This window comes from Protopterus annectens, chromosome 4.part1, assembly GCF_019279795.1.
Source record: "Protopterus annectens isolate FY-2018-M chromosome 4.part1, PAN1.0, whole genome shotgun sequence".
NCBI lineage: Eukaryota > Metazoa > Chordata > Ceratodontiformes > Protopteridae > Protopterus > Protopterus annectens.
In genome coordinates, this window is record NC_056734.1 from 88647930 (window position 1) to 88666374 (window position 18445).

Below are 18445 nucleotides of genomic sequence, written 5' to 3' on the forward strand. Positions count from 1 at the left end.
ACCTTTCACTTGAATATAGCTCTGTTTATTTACTACTTCTTGTCTGACTAAGTAACTGATTGTGTTATAATCTGGTTGGTTATTTCACTAAATCTGCCACAGACTACAAAGTGTTCCTACCCACTACAGAACTATTTCACCTCTCTAATACATCATCAGAAGGCGGAGATGGATAGAATCAGGAAGTAATTGGACAGTTGCTCTGGGTACAGTAAACAGAAAAAACAGTTTGTTAAGCTTAATAAACATAGGTTTACTAAAGTAACTAAAGTAAAAATTACACATTTTCAGAGAAGAAAAATTTGAGTGCATAATTATAACAAAAAGAAATTGCGAAAAAAAAACCTTTGCACTTGATCTTTAACCCTGACTAAGAAATAACCACTATCCCAAAGTACACACCATTTTCTGTGTGTCTGGAATGAATAAACATTGCTACATAAAAGGTTGCCATTTGCTCTGTTTCACTGACTGCACAGATTAGTCTGCTCCCTGAAGGACTTTTATCAGCCTGCTTCCAAAGTTTCACTGGCTGTTATATTTCAAAAGTTGATACTAGAACTAAGACTTACTTTATAGCTAAGGTGCAAGTAGGTCTGTAAAGTAAATATTAAACTAATGTCTCTAGTAGATATTTGTAAACATTCAGGATAGTAACTTTGTCATAGATTTCTTCTGAAGTTTTCAGGCTTATTGTCAATAACTGCGTAACAGGCATATATAATTAGTCATTCCCATAACCTAACCAAAATGAACAGATGATCTACAGAGCGCAAATGCTTTCCATAAATATGGTAATATGGTAACCATATTAACCATTTAGTTAGAGAAACAGTTCACTTAGTCTGAAAGTCAATTCAGTGCAGTTTCAATTACTGTTTTCCTCCTTTCCTTAATTTGATGTGACCCAGTTGTTTGCTATATAAAAGGTGGGGTATCAAAGTCTCCCTCATGTGCGACATATTGCTTAAAGGAGGGGGGCTGTCTGTTCTATAAAAAATATTTTGGAAACCTTTCAGAAAAGCGAATCTAAGACCAGATGATACGGGTCACGAAAGTTAGTATTTGAAGGGTACTGGCAGCATCCACAGTCAACACTAAAAAATGAATATATATTACCATTAATATAAAACATAGTGGCATAAATACTAAGAGCAGGCAATAAGACTTTGGCATACATTTCTCTATTAACTGGTGTGGCCACCTGGATTCTCCTACCCTCAGAGGTAAGGTCTCAAAACATTCTATTAGAATTCAAGGCCAAACTGAAAGAGGGTCTTAAGAGTGCTGCAGAGTATAGCTATTCCAGGGATGCAGGATAAGGAACAAGACCCCCTACCACCGACACATATCAAAAGCTTCTGTCTCTACCAACATTACTACAACAATTTACCTATTTAAATAATGTAAATTCCAAGTAATGTATCAAATCCATACATTTACAATTATTATTGTAAATAATGTACATATACCATCACTGGTCTGAAAGCTATTAATGTGAAAAAGTCTCTGAATTCTAATGGTCTATAGATAATTTAATTCAAGGTCTGTTATGATTTACTTGTCTCTGTTATCAATACATAATTATCCTAAATGTGTGTCACTTTTTACTACTGACTCCTGTTGTTATATCTTGTTTACTGCTCCCTTGGAGACTGGGTCACAGCTCAAAAAGGTCATTTGACCAGTTCACTTACCCAGTTATTAGATGGCAGTAAATAAGTAAACAGATATGGCAAAGATCTTGCTTGACCCATAGATTATATTCTCCACCCATTTAAGAAATAGTATATATGTGTTCCATGCAGCTTTGAATTCTATCAGAATTTAACCCCATAGCCTTTTCAGAAAGCCTATTCCTATCATCTACTTATCTTCTGTGTGAAAAAAAAAAAAAGTTTCTTGTTTTACAGCTATCTCCAGAGAAGAATAATCAGAGCTGTACTGAACCATGCACAGGCTCACTCCATACCATGTTTTTAGTGTTACCAGTAAAATAATTATCAGCCTACTCCTACTCACCTTGTTTAGTAAAACCTTTACTTTCTGTCTTGCCAGCATCAGAGCTAACCTGTATGCATGCGACTTGCCACTGGACACTTGATTTGCTCACAAGAACAATTAAGACAATGTTATACTTTCAAAAGAATTCCCATTAATAAGTTAATTGTTCTTAGTAAATCAAACTGGCAGTCAAATCTGATAAAAAAAAACAGACTATGGGGAACTACAGATTGACCCTGCGAAGTTCCTTCTGTCTAGACTATTTTTTACCTGTTTGTGAAACAATACAGACTGTTCTATGAACAACACGTCAATAATATGCTGCATTCTCAGTGACAGCATACATTTGTCAGATAGTGCAGAAGATTTAGGCTATGGCCTATTAAAAAGCTGCTTCCTATAGTTCAGGGTTTGATTCCCTTAGCCTTCATATTCCTACAGTGTGATTCTGAGCAGGCCACACAGGCAGACAGTGCTCAAGGCAAATTGGGCTAGACTTTTTGATTGCACATTGAACTGTATACCTAAGAACTCTTTATGAATCTGGTTTTCAGAGCCTGTAATTTCCTTCTCAAGGAAGCTTGATCCTGCATCAGAAAGAGCACTGCATCAGACAGAGCAGTCTTTTTAATCAGTGCTGTATCTAAAATCAAGTTCCAGAAAAATACAAATTCCACTTAGTAGCATTTGCTGGTTTATGACTTTTCCCCAAGCTGAGCACCATTACATAATTAATGATAATGTTGACTGACAGCCTGTCTACCCCAGGATTGGACTACTTATATGTAACCTCATACTTAAACTACTGATACTTTGTTCTGTCTATTTCTTGCAGGGATGTTTGCAAGATCAACAGTCCCTCATTAACTGTATTCATCCAGTGAATTGCAGTGTTCATTGACTATTTTCTGTTTTCTTTAGAAAGGACTGCAAAGTTTGACTAATGCTTTTATGCCACAGTCAGCATTAACTTGGTTTATTTTGGTTTATAGGTTCATGGGTAAGTACTAGGCTAGTTGCCCTTGTGGGCCATTTTAAGCCTAGCCAGTTTCCCTTTCTGTGCTCAAAATATCCTATCCCATTAGGTTATAGATTGCCTTACCCATCCCATGGTCAATTTATATATTATCCCTAATAAAAATAAGTGGGATCATACCCTAGATAATTTAGGGGACCTGTGCATGAGATAAAGCATTTAGGAGCTGCCTCTGCCATTTGTAGTATGGTGTAGTCCTAGGTAAATTTTTGGTTTCACATCCATAGATCTAAGTTGTGCTTAAATATGGATAGGGATAAACTTTGTTTTCTGTGGATGGGAAGTGTATTCCTCAGCAGCAGTATCCTCTGTGAGATATACCTGTCCTTCCAAACCATTCTTTTGATGCTGTGGAAGAGGTTTAGATCACTAGGCTAAGTATTTTTGATGCCATTTGACTTGCTGATGTTCAGTAAATCCATCAGTAATGAGTCAGAGGATGCCTTGTATGCCAGACACAGGTAACCTCTTAGCAATCTGTAGGATACCAAGTTTAGTGACAGGGCTTTGAGTTAGTACATCTATAACATATTGTTTAGGCATTGTATCATTTTAGTAAGGTACCTTTGTGAGAGTTCCAGTTACTGCATGTGTCTGGACAGAGACACGCCAAAGGGGGCATTATATTGAATGATTGCCATAATGAGGGCTGAGGAAAGGAAGACAATGACACCCTAGATCTAGACACATTCCCTTTGTTTATAACCTGTGCACTTTTTACAATAAACTTCTGTTGGTCAAACGTTAGGTCACTGTCCACATAATTTCTCAAACCCCAAACAACTGGGTCAACATTTGGGGTTGTATTGTCAATGTTGTAGTCCTCTGGGGTAGATAACTACCATAAGAATACAATAATGTATTTTTTGGCATTTAGTTTCAGTCCATGATTTTGGCACCAGTTATTTATTTCAAACTAATCTTCCTGTAGAATGGCTAAGTCATATGGGGATTCAATGACTGCCTGAGAGCCTTTTTGCTTAGAGAAGCAATGTGCTGTTGTAATTCATAGGTTCATAGGTGTGTACTAGGCTAATGGCCCTGGAGCCTTTAGAAGCCTAGCCATAGAAGTGCCCTGGCATTGTGGCATCTGACGTTAGTTCCCAGTCCCTCTATCAAGTAGAGCCACTGGAGTGATCCCCAGGTTGAATTTATTATTTCCCATCCACTCATTAAGATTTCCCTTGAAGAGGGCAGTCTCTGGGTTATGAACCTGTCCATCCCGCATGTTCTGTTGATTGTGGTAATGAGGTTGAGGTCTCTAGAGCATGTGGTGCAGAGGGATTGGGATTTCTTTAGCTGTAGCATTTATAACAGAGCTGGGTCAGATATGGCTTTGCAAGTCAAGCAGAGATCACCTATTAGTAGACGATATGAGACAGATAATAGCTGGATTTTTTTGGGTCTGTCCATGTAGGACATGTGTTTAAGGCCTAGGATCCTCTTTGTGAGGTACTTTTGTGGCCTCTCCAGCTGTTGCAGGTGTCTAGTGAGGTACATGCCAAATGGGGCATTACACTCTATGATTGGTCTAATGAGGGAAAAGTAGAGAGAAATAATGACCCCTTTCTTCCTGGATGCAAAATCCTTGGTAATGAGATGTGCCACATAGAAGGACTTTCTGACCACAGTGGCAATGTGGTGGTCAAAGGAGAGGTTGCTGTCAACCTGTGTCCCCAGATCTCTTATAATGCCTTCAGTGTTCAGTGGGCTCCAATCAATGTGGTATTTAGTGAAAAATGAGTTTTTCCTGAAGGGGATGACGATGTATTTTTTGGCATAGGCTTAAGGGCATGGTTTTGACACCAGTCATTAGTCTCAGTGAGGCCTTTCTGTAGGATGTCTGCATCACTTGGGGAGTTAATAATGGCTCCCAGCTTGCAGTCATCTGAGAACTTGGTCAGCCAGAGTTCCTCTGTGTTGGCCTGGACTTCTGAGAGGTAGATGCCAAACAGGAGAGGACCCAGGACCAATCCCTGTGGGACTCCACTCGTGACTGGTTGGCAGTCTGACTTGGAGTCTGCTACGTTCACACTGTGGGCTCTATCTGTGAGCCAGTTTGCAACCCACCTAATGATATAGGGGTTGATGCCTAGTTTGGTGAGTTTATCAATAATTCCAGAGTAAGTAATGTTAACAAAGGCCTTGGCCTGCTCGAGGTAGGCTGTATGAACTGCCTTACCTTCATCCACAGCTCTGGTGACTGACTTAAAGAAGTCAACTAGGTTGATCAGGTGTGATCTACCTTTCACAAAACCAAATTGCATGGGATCTAGAATTTGGAGATTCCCTATATCCTTGTTAATTAGGTCCATGTTGATGCACTCCATAGCCTTACATATCAGACTCATCAGGCTAATGGGGTGATAATTTCCAGGGTCTGTAGTTGCTCCTCCTTTATGGAGAGGGATGACTGTAGCAGTGCGCTATTCAGTAGGGACAAAGCCTGAGGTGAGGCTGTGAGTGAACAGGGCACAGACATGTGGTGCCAGTTCACTTTATAATTAATGTAGAACACAGCCAGGGATATTGTCAGGTCCCATGGAAGCTGTATTCTTGGCCTTGGACACTGCAGCTTTAACCTGTACTGCAGTAATGCTGTAAATCATGTGTTATCTATGTTCTAGTACTCTATAGTTCAAGAGATGAAGCATCATTTTACATAATGTAATTTAGACCTGATAAAGTCTATATTGGCTTACCTATATTTTAATTAACTCTTGTCTTTCTTTAATGCACAGCCTTCACTTGATATAAAATACTGCTTATCTAAATGATATGATTTTATCTCTTTTTATATGTCTGCACATAATGCTAGTGTAACTGACAGGGCTACTCCCTTCTTTTATATACTCATGTATACATTTCTTAAACAAGGATATTGTCCTCCACTGCTCACTAAATTGCACATCAAACCCTCCAAATACTCTTTGAAATTTCATTTCTCTGTTCCTTGCCAGTCCTTCCTGTACTCTAGCAATCTGTGAGAGAGCCTTCTCTAAATTTGCTCCAGCTTGCTGGAACTCTCTGCCTGATCAAGTTTGTAGATAACCTTGTCTCATTCAAGAAGTTATTGCATTCTCTCTTGCTTGAAGGAAACATAACAAGTTGTTTCAGCGATACTGGTTAATATACTTTCTGTCTCTGTTCAGAGCTAATTCCCTTTCCTGCTCTTTATACTTATATTCCCCTTTTAGAATAATCCTTGAGTATCTCTCCTCCTTATCTGCAATGCTTAATAACGTTTCTCCCACTTTTCTCCATACTTTTTAATTTATCTTCTTGATGGGTGATGAGTAAGAGAGCTTTTCAAAGAATCTTAGTTCTTGACTATGCATATGGTTGTTTTATACTTCACTTTATTATGATCCATGTTATGTGCTTATCACATGCCTTCGCAGTCATAAATACTATCTTTATTGCAACACTATGCATTATGTTTTAGTATAAATGTTCCTTCTGTCTTTAACCTATTTGTACATGTCTTCCTTTTGTATTACATCTGGTTCCTCAATGTGTTTTATAACTGACTGGTATGTTTTAACATATGCATCTTGTTTTGGCTGCCTTGGCCTGTGTCAAGGCCAGAAGGGGTCCACAGACCAGTCCACCTACTATTTTAACAAATGATAAATAAATAAGTAAATAAATAAATGCACTATGAGATATAATATGGCTTAATGAACTAAAAGCTATTATTACTTTGTTAATTTCCATTTATATTTAAAAATTATTCATCTCATGGAATTTCAGTTGATTCTGTTAGCCTATTTCTAAATAGCATCCCCTCTTTATTATGTAAGGTGTCACAATGGTAAAAAAGCCATTGCTGTATTACCCCATAGTATATTTGAAAGTGATAGATTCAGGGTAAGACAGTGCCTTAATAGGATTTGACTAATAATCAGTATTTCAGAACTCAGTATGCTGTCAGTTAGGTGTTCAGTGATGTTTTATTAAGGACCCTCTCTCAGTATGAAGGAGCTTGTGGTCATTGATTTGGCATGGGTCCTATTTTAAAATGCTGAGAGTCTGGTAAGATGAATCATACTATGCTGGATAGAGGATATTCTTAAGGTAGGCTGTGACTTTAAAATTATGCCAAGGGTCTACGTTTTAAAAACAGCATAATTTCATGCTGGTTTAATTCAATGGTTGAAACAAGGTGGCAGGAAAACGGTATGTAATGCACCTGTATTTTTGTACATTAATGATTTTAAGTATATATGAATCTATTTCAGATTCCTTGAATTCATTAATAATGTTGTTAAATATTAGGTGGTATCTATAGTTAGGTAAGAATAATAACACACTTACCCTTTTGTCTTCCTCTTTATTTACTATGTAACATGCAACAAGCACAATTTCTCTAAGCATGTCGTGAATATGATTTTTCAAGATAACTTATTCTAGCAATGGCTGAAGGTTAGGCAGAAGTAGTCTCAACATGCAGTATTGTCAGCAAATTAAAAACATTTGATGGATTATCCTGCTAGAATTTGTTTTTTGGAATTGCAGCTAGAGCTTGGGTTCCATGCACTACATGGTGTGGCACATAATTTTCTCAAAAGCCATTAATTCAGGGAGCCATTTCTGCTTCTTTCCTATACAACTGATAGATAGCAGTGAGTCTGTCATAGGGCTGTAGCTGCCTTAATTGAAGTTGACTTCACTGAAGACGTTATCTTTGAAAGTGAAACTACTATAAAATATTCATGAGCATCCTACCTTAGCCTAGTAAAACCTCATCACATCAATGGACTGCATGCGCTGTCTTTCCCTAATCAGTCAGCCTGCTTGTATGATGCATACATACACACACACACATATATAAAAAAAAAAAATATATATATATATATATATATATATATATATATATATATATATATATATATACTGTGGTGGTGGTGCTGTGGTAGCGTTGTCGCCTCATAGCAAGACATTGCCCCGTTCGATTCTCAGCTAGAATGTCTTCTGTGTGGAGGCTTACGTGAATGGGGCATGCCTTTGTTGAAGGTTGTGCATTAGGGCTGGTAACCTGGTACGTAAAAATCCACTAGCAATCATTAGCGGACTGGAGTTCCGCTGTGGCGACCCCTAACCGGGAAAAGCCGAAAGACGCAAACAAACAAATATATATATATGTGTGTGTGTGTGTGTGTGTGTGTGTGTGTGTGTGTGTGTGTGTGTCTGTGGCTCTATGTATATTATGAAACCATGTAGGATGAAAACATGGAATGACTCCTTTCTATGTAGTGTCTGTGTAAGTCTGACTATTTTGAAGTCTGACTACATTGAAATCCAGTATCACAGTTTTTTTGATGGTGACTGCTTTTGGCTTGGATAATTGCTGAAAATGGTCTCTGGACCAGTTCACCAGTCAGGATAGCAAATACAATAAAGATCATTAGGTCACATACAGAGGAAGAACAGATAATGCATCATAATAAGCAGACTGATTAGAGAAAGACAGTGCATGCAGTCCACTGATGTGATATGGTTTTACACCACACTGGTTAACAACAGGAAAACAATGCTCTTACTTAAGAGTGAACCTGCAAGCTACCCTAAAAATTATAAACCAATAACTTGTCTTCCAACGACATATAAACTATACACGGGAATTGACGCCAACAGAGTTTATTGTCATTTAGAAGAAAACTCAATTATGGCAGTAGAACAAAAGGGCAATAAAAGAAAGTCATATGGAACAAAGGATCATTTGTTGTTAAATAAAGTTATAATGGAGAACTATAAGAAGGGGAAGAATCTAATTATGGCATGGACTGACTACAAAAAAGCATTTGATAGTATCCCGCATTCATGGATAAAAGAGTGCTTAAAAATGTATAAGATACACCCTACACTGATTGACTACATTACAGTAACCATGAAACAGTGGCAGACCACTTTGCAATTAAGCCATGATAAAGGACAGATTATTATCCTAGGGATAAAAATTCAAAGGGGGATATTCGAGGATGACTCTCTGTCACCATTGCTATTCTGCCTTGCCATTAATCCATTAAGCTGTTTACTTAACAGCTTAGGCCATGGCTACAATTTGACTCCTAGAAAACACCAAAGTCTAATGACATCTCATCTTCTCTTTGTTGATGATTTAAAACTGTATAGCTCATCAGATGAAGAACTGAAAGCACAGCTTCAGGTTGTCAAAACTTTTTCAGATGATATTGGAATGTCATTTGGTCTTGATAAGTGTGCAAAAGAAACCTTTAAAAAAGGAAAACTGCAGCACCAAGAAAATATCAGTTTGGGACAAGAATGTGATATAAAAGAACTTGAGCAAGAGGGAGTGTATAAATATTTGAGAATTGATGAAGGATCAGCAATAAAACATGAACAAATGCAAATAAAACTCAGTAAGGAGTACTTTAGAAAACTTAAATTAATCCTGAAAACAGTATTGATATCAGGAACAAGATCCAAGGTATAAATCAATTTGCTCTTCCTGTCCTAACTTATAGTTTTGGAGTGATTGACTATCCCCAAAAAGGGTTGGATAGATTGGATATTAAAAGAAGAAGGACGCTTCATGCTCACCAAATGATTTATAAAAATCAGTGTATACCAAGATTATATATTCCCCGTTCCGAAGGAGGGATGGGCCTCCTTGAAATTGATTACATGTATAGATCTGCAATCATGGGACTCCACACATATCTACTGACCTCATAAGATCCAAATGTAGTGAAAGTTTTGAAACATGAGGAGAATAAATATAAGATGACGTCTCTGGTTAATTTAGCAGAAGCATATCAACGTTAAGCAAGTAGATAAAAACCAGGCAGCAACTGAATGTGCTAAAAAACAAAAGAAAGAATATAAGGTTAAGGACCAGATGAGAAGGCAAGAAATGTGGAAACAACATAAATATAGTTGCAAGTATAGAAAACTTTTGGAAGAGCCCCATTTGATCAAGAACAAATGCAGGAATGGTTAAGGAGAGGTGAATTTACATCAAGAAATGAAAGGTTAATATTGGCAGCCCAAGATAGTGGGTTACATACATGCTCGTTTACTAAGTCCATTGAACATGTTGGAGAAACAGACAAATGTAGGTTTTGTAAAACCGATTTGGAAACAGTCACACACCTTGTTGCTGGTGGTGATGCACTAATGGCAGAGGGACTGTATACTGAAAGATATAATAATGTGGCGAGTGTTACATTGGAGATTGTGCAAACATTACGGTATCGAAGTGGTTGAAAAACAATGGAAACATGAGCCTCAAAATATCATAGAAAATGAAGTTTATATCACATGGGATCACCCATTAGCAACAGTTAAAAATATAGATGCTAGAAAAACGATATAGTGATCCAAGAAAAGAAGATAAAAGTAGCATTGATCACTGAAATCACCACACCCAGTGACTACAGTGTCTTGCGTACAGAGAGACACAAAGTCATAAAATACATGGATCTGCAGGCAGAAATGAGAACCATGCGGAAAACAGATACCCATACAGTTCCAATAGTAGTAGGAGCAACAGGTCTTACAAAAACGAATTTACAATCGTTTTTAGATATGTTACCAATCCATGTAACCCCATACGAATTGCAGAAGGAGTCATTACTGGGCACATTGCGGGTGCTGCGAAGAGCACTTTTGGCTGACATCAAAGAGTAAAACAATACTAATTTCATGAACTTTAATCGCACTTTGACTTAGGAATGGAGTCCATTCCTGTCATGGTATTAGAAACCCAAAAGACTTGGAGAAATTAAAAACAACAGAAGAACAGATAATTTTTTATGTGGCGGGAGCTAATCTTCCATACCCCCATATAATGGACTGTACCCCACAACTAATATAATCAATTTGATAAATCTTGAAACCACAATTTAAGTTGTCCCTTAAGAACACATTCTCCATTCATTCCATGTATCCTGACTGAATGAGCTTCTCTAGACCAGCTGAGATATTAATAAGCTACTTCCACTAGTAGATTATTTGATTCCCACAGCCTCTGTTTGCCTATTGTGCAACTCTGAGTAAGTCACTTACAAGACTGATCTATGGGGTAATTGGGAAACTGGTCAAGTTTTCTCAATGGTCTACTGGGACCTCATGCCATGTAAATATCTATGAACCAAAAGTGGACTAGGCAAGTCATCTTTTAAATGTGCAATAAGCCATTTAAGTTTACTAAGTAACCGTAATGTAAGAGTAGGACACACACGCAAACACACACACACACACACACACACACACACACACACACACACACACACACACACACACACATGCGCATGTGCACACACACACACACACACACACACACACACACACACACACACACACACACACACACACACACACACACACATGTGCACACACACACACACACACACACATGCATGTGCACACACACACACACACACACACACACACACACACACACACACACACACACACACACACACACAGACACACACACACAGAAAATTAAACTTTACAAATGTCTTGAGAGTAGATTCTTATTGCTACAAAATGAGGTAAACAAATTTTAAGATTTTTTTAGTTCCCTTCCACTCCTAGGTATTTCCTTAGCTATCCAGTATGTTCTCCAGAACTCAGGGAATATCTGTTGACCTAGTCTGATTCTGGCATATCAAGCTTTGCATTTCAGATGTTCCAGAGATCTCTACCTTAGTGGTTCATCCCCCCTTGGGTATCTCATGCTATATACCCTAGACTGCCATTGAGGCCACCTGATACATACTTAAAGAAGGATAGCTCTAGAAAGTGCTCGGCATTACTATTAACTATAGCCCTGGGCTATCAGGACAAGAAGAATGATATTTGATCCTGTCAGTCATTGAATATCCTCTTCTAGACAGTATGTTCTACATTCAGGAAGATTAACCCATCTAATATCTTGTTTCTGCTTTTATCCACTTTTGCCTCTCTTCCAGGATTCAGTAGAATTAGTCCCTTCTTCCCCTCTTTAGAGTTATGAAGAAAGGTCTATTTTAATATCCCATTTGCTCTCTAACTCAACTTTAATATCTCATATGAATCTATTTTAAAAATACAATAGTTACCCATCTCACTCCATTTATTATTTACAGCTTTCTTCTTTTATAGGACTGTCTTTAGAATACAGATTGCTTAGAGTAGTTGGTCTCCTACCCACTTTATCAGATTTTTCCTGTGCAACCAGAGTGGGATTGGCTTTTTTTAGGGGTTATCTGAGATCTAGTCAATATTGTTTCAATTAATCCATAGCTCTGGAAAAGATTTTAGACAATTATATTATTGGGGACAGGTCTGCCATGCTTTCTGATGAAGAAATAGCTAGAACGTTGAAAATCCCACATACATTAACCTCCTCTATTAATTGGACACTTTTTTCTTGAAAGTGTTTCCACAGAGTCTTTCTGACATCTGATTTAATCTACCTCTTCCCAGAGTTGAAACCAGGTTATGGAGATGTCAAACTCTAGATGTCAGTCTTATATGGGAACATACACTATGGACATGCAGTGTCCCCTGCACCTTTTTGAGTAGATTTTGGAATCAAATAGAACCATTTTTCTCCCTTCATGAAACAGAGAAAAGGGCATTAGTATTACATGGCTGTTTGCCAACCTGTCAGGGATCATACTCCCTGATTATCTTAATGTTAGCTGCCAAGAAGGCTAATTGTTGCACTAGAAAATTACTTTCCCTTTTTATTGCAGAATGCTGATTAATCTTTGAAAACAATGGTTTACTATCAAAATTTCGAACCGTACTCCGTCAACTGTACTATTGTCGAACACGGAAGTTCGAAAATGGTAATATCGATGTCAAAAAAACAATCTAGGAACAGGTTTTAACATGGGTCGAGGTAGGTGTTCAGTATTATTCCGGACTACAAACATTTCCCCTACCTCGACCCATGTTAAAACCCGTTCCTAGATTGTTTTTTTGACATCGATATTACCGTTTTCGAACTTCCGTGTTTGACGATAGTACAGTCGACGGAGTACGGTTCGAAATTTATATAGTAAACCGAAAACAATATATTCCTTTGAGCATCAGATTGCTAAGAACGGAGGTTCAGAGGATACATTTCTGTATAAATTGCCTATAGCTTCCACTGACCTGGGCTCTATGGATTTTGTCTTTTAGTGTTTCCCAAGCACATGGTCATTTTCATTGACTTTTATTATTCTGGGTTAGCTCTGTTATACTTAATCATAAACTTTATTTCAGGTGGTGTTGTTCTTTATTCTAATTTGTAATTCCATAATTAAACTATATTCTCATCTGTTGTCACAGTTCCCTTATTATTGAATATTTTCTGCTTTATGCTTGGTATTCATATTAGTGGAACTTTAAATTCTGACCTGATAAGTTTATACTCAATTAATACTGGTCTCATTGTTATTTCTTAGCCATAATTGTACAGCTTCCTTCATCATCATGAGATAGACTAATAGCAGTGTTCTAGTAAATTTGATATTTTCATTGATTGAATTACTTGGAAAGCATTGAATTTTATCGAAGCTGAACTATATGTTTCAAGGTTGTTTTCTTGTAGAAAATAATAAACATGTTTAAACAAACAAAAAAGAATGACTCAGTATTTTACCTGTTATATACAATCCTGATTTCCTCCATTTTTTGTTATAATAGTAATGTTTAGTACATATGAGATCAGACCACTGTTACTACAAAATAGTAAAATTACTCCTAACAGTGTCTACTATCATGCAGGAATCCTCTAACAAACTGTTAAGTTTTGTAAGCTCTTTCAGTTTATTCTGGCTTCATAGTGATTACAGTAGTCTGTAGTTTGGCTGTGCCATCAGCACAGTGGTCACCACAATGTGTATGCAAACAGCTTGCATATATGTTGAATAAAAGAAGAGTCAGAAATGAAACTCGAGGGGACTCTCTTATTGTTCTGAAAGCCTATTGGGAGCTCATACCGCATTTGAAACCATATGTCCTGGCTTTTAAGTAACTGTTGAACCATTTTATGATGCCACTTCTAGCCTGACTAGGAGTTAGCCAAAACTACTGGTGTCAAATTCTTCAGAAAGGTGAAGAAGTATGGCTCTATGACCCAACCTTTTGGGGTCTTCTGTCACTTATTAAGGTAATGTCTTAAGGACAGTAGTGATCTGTTTTGAGTAATCACAGGTTGTACTTTAAGTGGCCTCCACCAGTTTAATAGGTGTCAGGAGTTGATGGTTTCTCTAAAGTCACTAGGCAACATTTGCCCATATTATGGTATGTGAGTCCTTTGTTTTTGCCCAAGGAATGGAATATATGTAACTTGTACTGACTTTCTAAAGTATTGCATGGAAAGGACAATTGTACTGACTTTGCATTCTTCAGCAGGCTTGATATAGAAGAAGTTAGTGTTGACTCCAGGATCTATGAAAACAACAATGCAGGCCATTTTTCTTTGCAGTATAACTCTAGCCTTTCACAGCAATCTCTGTCAGTTTAAATTTAATTATATATGTGATCATATTAAAGGACCTCCCATTCTAAAAGCTATTAGCTGCTTTGAAAAACACAGCTTAATCAGGTGACCAGATTGCTCTAGCAGCAATCAGTAAATGTATGAAACTATGTATCCTAACAGTAATACAAGAGTTTTGCAAAAGTAACTGCATGAAATACTGCTTCCCTCCCTTACTAGTACAATGGTAGCTTTCACAAACATTTCCATTTAAAATATATAATGTAAAATGCAGTTTAAAGTTGATAGAATAAAAAAAGTATTTGAGACTGCTGTATTGTGTTCTGAAACTGGTGGCAGCAATCCATCATACCTATCAACTGTATAGAGCTTCGCAGAATGTCCAGATTTTTGCCTCATATTTTTTATCTGTTTCTCTCTCATAAAATTGTGTTTTTCTGCCACATCATTGGCAAATCATTGAGGGTTGAAGTCAGAAAATAAAGACAGACGTTTGAGTTTCAGACTTCATACCCCTCAGAAAATTCATGCTAATGCAAAAGGTGTTATTCTATCAACTTTCTAAGTTTGTAAGAGCAATATTTAAAAGTGTCCCTATGTTTAGGCATTTGTCCCCCATTATTTATGGCTTTGTCCAGATTTTTTGCTCTAAGAGATCGTTGTACAAAGTGTGAAGGTACTGTAGAGTAGAAATTGTCACAGCTAATGACTCAATCCATACATTAAGCTAACTTTAAAGCAGGCTATGATTTCTGAGTTATCTCATATACTTTAAAAGACTAAGGATGCCTTGTTACAGGCAACAGTTAAGTTATTGAAAATCAAGTTTTCCTGTGCAAGGTAAGACCAGATGAGCTGTTTGACTGAAGTTTTTTTTTTCACCAAGTAATCCTTCTGCTATAATAATTTCTTTATAGCATGCATCTATTCATAGGAAATAATTTTCATGAAAAATACTTCTAGAAGGTAATTTACAAATAATGATGTGTTTCATATTACCAGCTGCATGGGGATGTAGCATAAATTATATATGCTGGTGCGTAAGTCTTTAATGCATCCATGTGTACCATATTTATTTGTAATTATTTTATTAAGAGACTGTATAAAATAACGATAACCCAGTTTATAATATATTTGTTGTGCTTTAGTTTACACAAGAGCACCTTGGGGAACTCTTGTGTATAAACTCTCTTTGCCCTTAGATATATCACATATATAACTTGTTGATATTACAGAATTATGAACAGCCGCATCAGAATGAAGCTGAGTCTGATGATGAGGAAGATGAAGAAGAAGAGGAAGGAGAAGATGATGGAACAAGTGCTGACTCAGATGAAAGTGAAGATGAAGCTGAGAAATTAAAACAACAGAATAATGTAACCAGAAGAGAGCAATTAGAATGGGATGACTCCGCAGTTCGCTACTAGAATTTTTTTAGATATATAACTGCTTTGATAGCAGCCTGTGGTAGAATTCGTATGATGAAAGACTATGGGTTAAATGACATGACACAAGTTGCTTACAGCCTCATTTGGCACTGCAGCCATAGTGCCTGATCTAATACACTGTCACAATAATTTAAGGATCACCTTTTATCTTACTTTCTGTTCTCCTCCTCATGTATTTCTTTATTTGATGAATTAAACAGTCTTGTCAATAAATCCATGCCCTAATGGCACAGATTTATTTTTAACAGCAAAGGAAAGGCTAGAGTGTCCCCTAGAATATAAAAAACCCTTGAAATGCAAATATGGTGTTTGGGTTACCAGATGGAATCTACTGTTACAAATTCACTGCTGTGTTAGACCTTTATATTTATGATCATGGGAAAAGCTGTTGGAGAAGCATTTCAAAAGGTAACATCATGAATGAGATAACAAACATAAATATATTCAGCTATTGTTGTATTTAATTTATGATCTTTTGCAGACAATTCACATAACATAATACTTTTGATAAGTGAGATGTCTGAAAAGTCCTTAAATTAATTTCTAATTTCACAGTGTTTCTTGAAAGTGCAGAATGAATTCAACTGCGCACATACAATGTCTTTAAATACAAAAAGCTGCAACTAATTAAACTCCAACAGCTACTGCTTTTTTCTTGTTTTAGAGAAGCAACTTAAGAAGAAAAAAGAAAACAGCATACAGTTCTGGCATCCTGTTTGTTCCCTAAAGTGACATGCTGCCGGTTATGACTACATTTCTTTCAACTATGGTTTGTAGACGTAACCTTTATAGCTCTGAGTATGCAGGCCCGACTATTATCCTCAATCTGTAGTAAAACACTCTTCACTATAAGCATCATATACTTAAATTTGCCTTATGCTTGGAAGATGAATAAAGGTTATTGAGTCAATAACCTCCTGAATATGGATTAGTAGAGAAAAATAATTGAGTATTACATACAAACCTTTTATTATCAAAGAGCAGCTACTTTGGTTAAACTTGCATTCTATGCCTGCCTTTTAAGACATCTTACATTGTTACACTCTTTTCTATTATATATTTAATAATAGAAGCATCACAGATGTATTTGTCCCAAAATATGATTTAATAATATTGCTGAGTAAAACAGAGAGCAAGGTAACAGTGAAGAAGAAATATGAGAAATAATTTCTTTACCTTTCTTACAATAATAGTTTTAAATTAGTTATTTTGCCTTGAATTAAGTCAGAAAATAAATAAATACTAATATAGTTAAGGTAGCATCATGTGCCGATGACACCAATATAAGCCATGTGGAAAATGTTTTTTTCTCTGAAAGTGAATGTTATTTAAAAATATCTACATTTGAAAATGTTACCTTTTTAGTTCAAAGTGATAAAGTAAATTTCCACAGATACATAATTTTAAAAAATTATCTCAGTTTCCAAAGCATTGTTTCTTTTTTGTTTTTCTTGCGACAAATAATTAGCCATCCAGGTGTGCACAGCTTTATCAACATGCACTGTGATACTCAAATGTTATTACTGTATATTTATAAACATAACTGTCTCTTGGTCCTGAATGTATTAATTGTATGGTTCATCCAAAAATAGTACCAATTATCCTCCCTCTCAAATGGAAGCAGATGTAGACAGACATGCACACATGGACACACACACACACACACACACACACACACACACACACACACACACACACACACACACACACACACAGAAAAACAAGTGCATACCACAGTCACCAACGTAATTTATTTTCCCTATTCTGGTAGAATATTTTTTGACAGTTAAGGCAGCATACTTTGTAGTATTCCAGAGACAAAAGTAAATGAGTCTTGGGTGTATTCATAGTGAAATTCCAGGATACTAGCAAGCTAAATAGCATTTCTCATTTGGCAGTGTTAAATGCAGTGATCCTGCCAAAACAGAAAATCTAAGCATGTTTTCAATTACTCCAGATGTCATTTCGGCTAATGACTACAAAAAATTAAAAGTGAATTTTATATATTGCAAGGCAACCAAACATTGACTTTTCCTTATAAAATGTATCTGGAGCACCTGTCCCACTGAAGTGCTGTAGTTATTTGGATTTCTCAAAAATCCATGTACATACTGTGGAGTATAGCTTATGAATTTCATAGAATTAATGTTACTATACTGTAATGCAGAAAAACAGAATTTTGTTTTGTGGAAGATGAACTAACAATATTGATAGATTAAACTTCAATGTGATTGAGTTTTGCAATCTAGATTTATAATTTCTGAATTATGTTTCCAACAAAACGCTCTGTGATTAGCAACATTTGTAGTACTTGTAAAACTGTAATGGAAATATAAATGCAAAATAGCAAACAACTGCAAAGCACTCCTATCAGGAAAAATAAATTGGTTGGGGGAGGGAAGGCAGTACAGTTTGATGATATCTGAATCCGAGAAAGACTAAAGAACTGTTCAACACTTGTCTGTTAGACGAAACATCCAGTTCCTCTCATCTGACATTTCCCACTGG

At 36.6% G+C, this 18445-nt stretch overlaps 1 protein-coding gene across 1 annotated transcript in view; it reads left to right on the top strand.

Annotated features, from left to right (window-relative positions):
* LOC122801177 (calsyntenin-2-like) overlaps positions 1-18124 on the top strand; it is an 843582-nt gene extending 825458 nt beyond the window's left edge. The window contains exon 10 of the mRNA XM_044070740.1: positions 15725-18124. Coding sequence (XP_043926675.1) covers positions 15725-15916 — 192 coding nt within the window. The 3' untranslated portion in view covers positions 15917-18124. The remainder of the gene's footprint in view (positions 1-15724) is intronic.
* Positions 18125-18445: the final 321 nt, after the last annotated feature.